Below are 9516 nucleotides of genomic sequence, written 5' to 3'. Positions count from 1 at the left end.
GTATTTCGTTTGATGAATCACCTACCTGACTTCATGACCACGGTAAGAAGATTATACACAGGAGATTCAACTCCCAGCTTTTAAATTTTATCTTCATCTCAACGGCGCAACAACCGATATCCGGTTTAGGCCTGCCTTAGTAAGGAACTCCAGACAACCCGGTTTCGAGCCGAGGTCCACCAATTCGATATCCCTGTCTGGCGTCCTGGTCTACGCCATCGCCAGAACGGCGGCTGCTTCAGATTATGGTGGGGTGGCAGGTCGCTTCTTGAGACGTTTCGTCAAGGAGGCCTTCGGAGACTTTGTGATCCACCAACTATATGGGGATCCGAAGGTCCATAGGAATAGATCATTTCAATAAAACTGATAAAGTGTAAATGCAAGTAGGGAACTCGCTCTTATGAAATATTTAGAGTAACTTATTAACGACCCTATTAATTGGTTGTGTATATATAGAAGCATCGGCAATACCAATTTTTGTGACGAACGATTTCTTCACCAATCCTCGAACTCTGGGTGAGATATTTAAGTCTTTTTAATAAAATGAAAGATTGCCTTGGAAAATATTTTTCCATTTTATTGGCTAAAAGTATTTAATTTAAACAAATACGTAGTTCGGGGACCAACTGTTCCCTTCTTCAGTATTTTATCTTCTGAAAAAATGTTTCCTACATTGGATTTTTATAGCTGCTCTTGTGATTATAATATGTGAACTATTATTCTCATAGTCCTTCCTAAAAGTTGCAAAAAGGTGAAAAAATTGTTGCCCATGCCGGTGTTTAGCACTTTCTCGGGGGAATTTTCGAGATGTGAAGACTCTCATAGGAATCTAGTCCCCTAACGTCGTTCACCTCCTTCAAGATACTGCTGTTATCCAACGACATGTGGTGTTTTTAGTTTTTTTATTTTTGTTATTTATCTTTGGGATAATTTATATATATTTTTGGTATAATTATTATTATTTTGATTTATTTTCCTTTTATTTACTATTTGGTTGATTAGTGTTATTATGAATTATTTTTCCCGCTTCACTTAATTTATTTTTATTATATTTGATTCTCTTCATCTCATATCCTTTTTTTTCTTCAGTTTTTGTCCCGTTCACAACCGGGGTCGGCTCATCATGATCGATTTCGCCATTTGGCTCTATCAAATGCCTTATCTGCAATCGCGAGGTCAATTTCATAAAGCAGTTCTCCATTGACTGATAGCATTGACCCAAGGTATTTAAATCGCTCACTTCTGGGCAGGTCACGGCCCCTGCCCAGAACTGAACGATTTAAAGGCGTCGGGCCAATGTTATTGGTCTCGAGGTACGCATTGACCCTCCCACTGATAAGTGAGCAAGTAATCGGTCTTGTGTCTGCGAAGTCCTGTACCTTAGGGATAAAGTGAGTAATCTCCGGAGTCAGGGAGAGTCCAAATTCTCCGGCCGACTCATGACCTCATTTGTGATATTTGCCAGTCGACTTTTTATACCAACAGTTCTGCACCCGATCCTGACCTGGGCCGTCCAGTTCTTCGAGCTTTTTACGGTATTGGCATGGTGTGTGCCTTTGGCGGTGATCCTCTCAGCATGCTCAGCATACCGGGCGGGTAACCCCCAAAGCCCACCCCAATACTCGTTCGCTTTCGTCACCGAAAATTGTACTGTCTGGATGCTCTGTTGGGATTCGTTGAGAGATCTGAAAAAGCTCCGCTGGTTCCTCGCGTAAGTTGCATTCTGGACACGCCTGGAGTGATTTTCACCATTCCGTCGCAACCGACTACATACGATAGAAAGTTTCGGTTTTAGGGTGTCCAGAATTTCAACTATGGGTGTTTCACTAAGAATAGCACATTTCCTGTAAACCATCTGCACTTCTTCACCCGTCTGCTGGCATTGCTTGGTCTGATTTGAGTCAGCTTTGCAGTGTCCTGGGTTAGTGAGTCACGCCGACGTTCCGTTCCGTTCTAATCACGCTTTTTGGAATTCGTCTCGAACCTCAGCGGAGACTTCAGCCGGACGGTAAAGGAGAGTGCTTCGACGAATACTGAAACTGTTGCTTGCAGTCCGGGGTGTTGTTATTGATGCCGCCGCCTCTGCTTCCATCGACCTTTAATCACCAGTTTCCACGATGACCTCAAGTCGAACACATTCCCTGATGATGGCCGGGATTATATCACTGCTATTTTGCCGTACAAACCGCGGCATTCAAGGGACTCACCTATTTTTTGCTGTAAAAATAAACGATATCACGAGGCAGCCGCTGGACGTTTTCCAGATTGGTCTTCGTCCATGGCAATATTCAGAATGAATAAGCCAATGAAAGGATAACGAACACGTTCAGTGTGCTTACTTAATTCATCCCGAGAGATGCGATTTCAGCAAGAGCATCACACGTCACAGAAATTCGGACAGCAAAACATCCGTCAAATCATCAGCTCGAACATGGGTTCCTTGCAGAATACCTGGGTATTTGTAGAAGTCTGGGGTTCAGTACCATGCAAAATCAAAGAGGATTCAACGAATCCGCCTGGAAGCTGCCCATTATTATACGGATGGGTTCTGAGGTGGTGATACTCTAAAATGAATACACTGGTGGTGGTATGCCACCCTTCCATGACTGTCGCCCAAAGCGGATGAATGTGTAGAGATGTAGGACATCGATTTTTCCCATTATTTCCCCGAATTCAAACTAAACGTTTTTGATTCGAGGACTCCTTCTTCCTCTCCACCTCTCTAACAGAGTGAAGCCCACTTTAATTAGAAGCATCCTCCAATGTGATGGTCTGAGGATGCCAAGTAGGGAGGGAACCTTAAAGGCTACGCACGTCTGAGGCAAGAGAACCACGGATCGATGACACGAGCCGTGGATCTCTATTTTCAATCACGGCACTCAAATCCGGAATTTTACAAATCCACGCGTGTGGTTGAGCTATTATTTTTTTGTTGTTTCAATTCTTATTTAGCTCGTGTGTTGATCTTTCAGTAGGCTCGTGCGTAGTTCCATGTTTGTTGAACTTTCAGGTTCCCTGCAGACCTACTTATCGGTAATGGACACATAAAGTTTTGTACATATAATGAAACATGAGGGATCGATATGTTCAAAGCGCCACTACCCCAACAGTCCCAAACCTGCTAGCATAACGGTAAACAAGCATGTGTCGACAGAGCAGTTAAAGATCAATTTCGCCATCTTGGTCATATCCGGCCACTCAAGATGGTCGTTTGACCTCGCCAAGCCCTTTACGTCATTACAGGGCCTTCACCAGAGAACGTCGAAATGTGCAGAAATATTGTATGTATATCTAGATAGCATTTTTTCTGCCCACGATGATACTGGACACGATGTTAGCGAATTGACAGTGCTACATTTGCCCTCCCTGTAATGTGTAAGGGCACATTGAGAAAGGGCGACTCTTCCGTTTTTAGCTATGACTTAGATGATCAATGAACACACAGAAATGTGAAGGAGAGAATCCTCGGTAAGTCCTGGAGGAAGCTAAAGCACATTGAAAACGTCGTTGGCGCGCTTCACCCTCCAGTGTTTTTGATGTTCATATATTTATTGCTGCTTTTCAAAATTTTTTCCCAAGTTAATGTTAGCGCATGCCACCCTACCTATTGAATTATAGAAAATAAATCTACTTTATCTAATGAGAAAGTGTCGGTTACATTTTTTTTTAAATCCGAATGTCAAACAAATACAGCATAATACCATAACACATTATTTACGATGTTAGTACGCTTGCCGTAAATCATTGCATTGATTGAATCTATTGATAGGAAGTTTTTATCACCTGCAAATATTTAACAGTTAGTAGCAACACTGATAAACACCTGGCCCCTTAACAGGTGTCTTAATCATCGGAGAGTTCGATAAGCCTGATAAGAACCTATTTCATTAAAATAATTCTTTAGTGATTTTGATATTGACCTTTTTCACTCCTTTCGCAAAACCGTATCTTAAATTGAGTAGCAAATCAAGAAGGAAGATTAGATATAAGTTTGTACAAAGTATTCCTAGGATTTTCTTACATAGATTAAGAAAAAGTATAAATAGATCTTTCAGGAGGAACAGCTGTATCTTTGATTTGATATTTTCCTAAATCGAAACACCTGCATTCTTTTGGGAAAATGATACGACTGATTTTTATCTTTATTAGTTTAATGGCATTAACAGCTGCCACTGACGTAAGCCCATGTAATCCATAGAAAAGATTTATATATATTCATATCATGAATTTTAATTTTGGATCTTTTTCAGGCCCTAACCAACCATTTCCGGTAGAAGTGCGGGTTGACGGATGTGATAAACAACCATGCACGGTTGTGAAGGGAAAAGATATCATTTTTGAAATCGATTTCACTGCTGGTATGTATTATTTCACTAAAAAATATTGCAAAAGTTATACCAATTTTAGTATTATACAAGCTTGATTGATCTCATAAATCTCTGCAACTATTTAACTTTAGGCTTAACATTAGACGCGACCCCTAAACATTCGTAGTTTGCCAGTTTGTCACTTCGTCCTTAACTTCAACCAACTGAGATTTGTACTTAAAATTACTCAAAGAAAAACAAGAAAATTTATTCACCCGTCTTATTAATAATAGTAGAAATTTCCGCTTTTGAGGATGATAAGACACTTTATAATCTTAACTGGACTTTTAAGGTTTTTTGTAAAACAAAACCTGATTAAAATCGATTCACTGTCTGTCTGTCTATGCGTTGGAAGGTGGAAAGGTTCAAAACCTACCGCTGGCTCCTGCCATACGGTGATGTGAGATTTTTACTCACTAAAACTACCTCCTTCTCCTTCGCTTACCCCGCGGGACTGCCAATTCGGTATTACGTCGCGGGGCAGAATCAGTTACGAACTGCGCCTCGTGTCGTTATTTATAACTTCCCGAAGCTCCTCCGTCCTCAGCCGATTGTGGATCGTTTTCATTAATTTTTCCATCGCCCTCTGGGATGTTTGAGAGGCTAGCATGTGGTCCACGATTTCCGCCACCGCTCTGTTTGTGGCGAACCACGGGCAGTTAAAAACAACATTCACCGCATCCTCCGGAATCATCACGCATGTCGGACAACACGTGTCACCTTAGTCACGTTAGGAATTGAGTTAGGTGGTAACTAACCTCAACGTGCCTTCGTTGTTTCATCCATCTAGAGACATCTGGAATAATCCAATATGCTTTTTGCTATTGCAAAATAGATTCACTTCATGCCAATTACCGACGATAGGTATAGGACTCGCCAATTGCATATGATGAATCATAGAGATGTCGACTACCGTTTGCCAAGATATGGATAGGGACCATGCCTGCTAGCACACAGACTGCTTCGTCTGATATTCTACGGTAAGCGCACGACGTTCGCAATGCATTCAATCGGTATGGGGCTGCCATTTTTATTCTATTTGCTTCCAACTTCAAAGACGGTGCCCAGACTGGAGCTGCATAACGCAAGATGGAGCTGACGACTCTCAAGATCAGGAGTCAACGGCTTTGCCTAGGACCACCTATATTTGGTAACATTCTTGCCAACAATGTAGCCATTCCGGAAGCTTTGGCTACAAAATTTTTAAAATGGGACTTGAATTTCAGTCGTTGGTCAACGATGACTCCTAGGTGTTTAAGTGTTGGCTGCCACTGTATGATGTGTTCACCAATTCTGATCTTTATCGACGTTCGCTTATTTCGCTCGGTACTCAAAACTACCTCGGATTTATGCTCCACGAGCTTCAGACCAGCTTCCTCTAGCCAAGACCTGATTTCAAAAATTGCCTCGTTTGTGAGTACTTCGATCTCATCAATATCTTATGCCACGATAGTCACTCCAATGTCGTCTGCGAAGCCAAAGATTGTCACTCCTTTGTGTAGTTGCAACTTTAAAATTCCGTCATACATTATTATCCACAAGAGAGGACACACGTTGAGAGTAATTAGCCTTAGTAATTCCATCATACATTATTATCTACAAGAGAGGACACACGTTGAGAGTAATTAGGTTTATTGGCCTCCATTTTTTTTCCGCAATTTCCATCACCGTGCTGATCCCATTGACAGTAGATCATGCCTTTCGGGATACGAACTACCTGTTTAAGAGACTACCGTCCTTTTCTGTGATTGGTACAGGCCTATAGAAGATGACCCGTTCGAAAAGTTTGCCGATGCTGTTTAGTAGGCAGATTTAGCTTGGGGATTAGCACAAGCTGCTGTTTCCTCCAATCTTCCAAAAAATCCCATCTACGAGGCGCGTCGTAAATGTTTCAGCGAACCTTGGAGCTGTTTCGACAGCCACTGTCAGTGCTTTATTCGGAATGCCGTCTAAACTTGGGGCTTTATTTTCAGCAATCTTCTTCGCGGCTTCCAGGACTTCATCAGTGGTTACCTCGGGAATTTTTTCTATCTTGACAGTGGGTAGGTTCAATTCAATTGAAACTTGTGGAAAGAAAGTGCTAATAATATCCCGCAGAAAATCAGTGTTGATTATCGAAGGTGAGCGCTTGCCCTTGATTGATGCGATAACAGTCTATCACACGCACTTTTCTCCAAAACGGCTAAACCGATCTGAACGAAATTCTGTGGACAGATGGGAACTATGAAATTCCACGTATACCGTGAGTGATATAAAGAGTTTAAAGTTTGGCTCCTCACACATGCAAAGGGGGGGGGGGGGGCTTAAAAAATCATTTCATCGGATATAGTCATGTAGGGTATCAAAAGGCCGAAGTCAAAATGTACACACTTAAAGTGAGACAGGACTCATTTTCGGAAGCAACCCAAACCAAAAATCCGAAAAAAATCAGCGTAGTGCGCTTAGATGAAATTTAGGACTCAAAATGTGTGCCATTTCGATATCTGCTCAAATAAACTTACTAATAGTATATTACCAACTTTTAGAAATTGACTGAAAAACCCCATCAAATTCATCCTAGGAATTCCAAATTTTGCAGCAATTGACATTCGGGTGAAATATTAAAGTCACAAGTATGGAGAATCTATTTCCCGCAACCTTTTTTTGTATCTGTTGTAGGATAAGTTTTTCACATTTGCTAATAATATTAAACTCCGAGAGTGAAGCGTATGAGGCTGACTATTATCAATACAGTGCTTTCCATCAAATGATTTATTTAAAGCGCTTTCTAAAAAATAGAGGGCAATGGGATTCTTAACTATGTACACACAGAACTATTATTTACTCATATAGGGAAACACAAAACCATTTATACCTGAAGCGCCGAGCTACCGGTTTCCCGGCTTGTTTAATAACGGAATAACTTTCCCTGGCTATACTTTGCAGTTAAGATTTTATTATACATATAATAATAATATAATTTATTACGGTTTAGCATCTGTCTATCAGCCCCCAATCTCCCTATACTGCAGTTTATTGGGGAAGAGCTTCGCTTATGATACATGCAAAAGGGGCCGAAAATGTTTCGATCTGCATGTAAGCATGTGGAATATCAAATAAGATGTCTCAATTAGAACTTTTCAAAGCAAGTCTTAGCAGTAGGAGCTTAATAAATGAACACTAAAAGAAGAGATCCAATTGAGGAATCTGAAAAAAATCACCGTCTATAAGCCTCACATACCATATCCTGATATCTATTCCGATAGTTTTGAAAATTACTAATAGCCCCCGTAAGCCCATGTTAGAATTACCACTACGAAAAGTTCAATACTAAATCGTTTCGTGCAAATTTTATATATTTAACATCATTATAGTAGGCCTCAGTTTCGGCCATTACCTCTTAATCGCGCTAAATTTCTATCCTGCAAACATTCACTTGCGGTTTGAGAACACGAAAAAGTCGCTGTGGGCTAGATCTGGAGAATACGATGGATGTGGAAGCAATTCGAAGTCCAATTCACGTAATTTTGGCATCATTTTCATTGTTTTGTGAACTGGTGCAATGTCTTGATGAAACGGCGCTTTCTTTTTCTTCAAATAAGCCCATTTTTCTGCCACTTCATCCTTCAAACGCTCCAATAACGCTATGTAATAATCGCTGCTAATGGTTTTTCCCTTGTCAAGATAGTCGAGGAATTTTATACCATGCCCATTCCAAAGTACTGTTGCCATAGTCTTGCCAACCGACTGTTGAGTCTTTGCACGTTATGCAGTTGGTTCACCACGTACAGTCCACTCAGATGACGATCATTTTGATTCTGGTATGAAATAATGAAGACAGGTTTCGTCCATTGTCACATGTCGATGTATAAATTCGGGTCTATCATCGCTCGTCAACTCGTTGTTGTTTTTGTTCGATTGTCAGCTTTCCAATACCCAAACATTCATGCACGATATGTTCAACACGTTTCTTTCATTTTGTGGACTTCTTTAGGTTTTCGTCGGTAAAACCCTCTCTGAAGCGTTCACTGGGCGCATGTCCTCCTTTCTCAACAGTTGATTTTTCTAGTTCAAAGTCCGAATAATGTTTATCAAGCCAAGCTTTGGCTTCAACAGTATTTTTTTCCCCAAAAAGAAATGCTTTTCTTCAAACTGATAGAACGACAGCTGTCAGATTTATGCATGTGTCTTTTGGTGTTTACTGGAAATCATATCGATTTAATATTAGTAGCGCTATCAGTGTGTTAGCCTACGAACTTTTAGCCCAACTGATACACACAAACGGAGAAGCCATAAAACAACTATTCTCGAAGAAGAAATCCAAAAGAAACCTTTCATACCTGAAACTCGAGCTTCCGATTTTCGACTTATTTTTAATTTCAATATAGAATTCGAAATGTCTATTACTAAAACAAACATTCATTTCAGGGTTTACTGTTAAAAACATCTACACGAATGTTCGAGCAACAGTTTTTGGACTTTCTGTAGGATATCCACTTCCGGATGAACAAAAATATGCCTGTAAAATGTTGTTGTACGGAAGCTATTGTCCAATTTACGAGGGAGAAGACGTAACGTATAAATTTGTGTTCGCAGTTGGAACGTTTTATCCAGAAATTGGTGTCAACATTGAAATAAGTTTGATCGATGATGATTCTAAGATCGTTACATGTTTCAATACAGATATTAAAGTCGTTAAGGGCTCGTGAAAATAAGAGAAAATAAGAAATAAAATCGTCTCTTTAAAAAGAATCCATGTTATGTCAAAATGTTTATTGGAAATAAATTCACTGGAATCTCGAATAAATAAGCTTGAAAATTTTGGAATAATGTGTTCATGTCAATATTTCGGAATCAGCTACAGAATAGTTACTGTTTATTTATAACATATGCTTCAAAATTGTGGAGAAAATTATTATAGCGTATATTTAACAAATTAACAAAATGACGTATATTTAACAAATTTTCAAATGACTTTACTGCAATGGGTGGCTATTACAACTGTATGGCTTACCCAGCGTTCTTTATTTTCTTTACTGCTGTATACTTTTTTCCGTGGTGAGGGTAGAATAGCTTCCAGGTAAAAAAGTGGATTGGTACCCACGATGAAGCGTAAAGCATGGGAAACGACTGCTGAAGCAGCACCAATAGCTCTACACCAAACCCTATC

At 40.1% G+C, this 9516-nt stretch overlaps 1 protein-coding gene across 1 annotated transcript; it reads left to right on the top strand.

Annotated features, from left to right (window-relative positions):
- The first annotated feature begins 4027 nt into the window (after positions 1-4027).
- LOC119653152 (ecdysteroid-regulated 16 kDa protein-like) lies at positions 4028-9156 on the top strand. The gene is made up of 3 exons (XM_038057691.1): positions 4028-4187; positions 4251-4358; positions 8775-9156. Exons 1-3 carry the CDS (start codon positions 4121-4123, stop codon positions 9053-9055), a joined length of 456 nt encoding a protein of 151 aa, XP_037913619.1. The 5' UTR covers positions 4028-4120; the 3' UTR covers positions 9056-9156.
- The last annotated feature ends 360 nt before the right edge of the window (positions 9157-9516 follow it).

The sequence above is a fragment of the Hermetia illucens genome, chromosome 3, assembly GCF_905115235.1.
Source record: "Hermetia illucens chromosome 3, iHerIll2.2.curated.20191125, whole genome shotgun sequence".
Classification (NCBI taxonomy): domain Eukaryota; kingdom Metazoa; phylum Arthropoda; class Insecta; order Diptera; family Stratiomyidae; genus Hermetia; species Hermetia illucens.
This window is presented reverse-complemented; position numbering and strand designations above follow the sequence as displayed.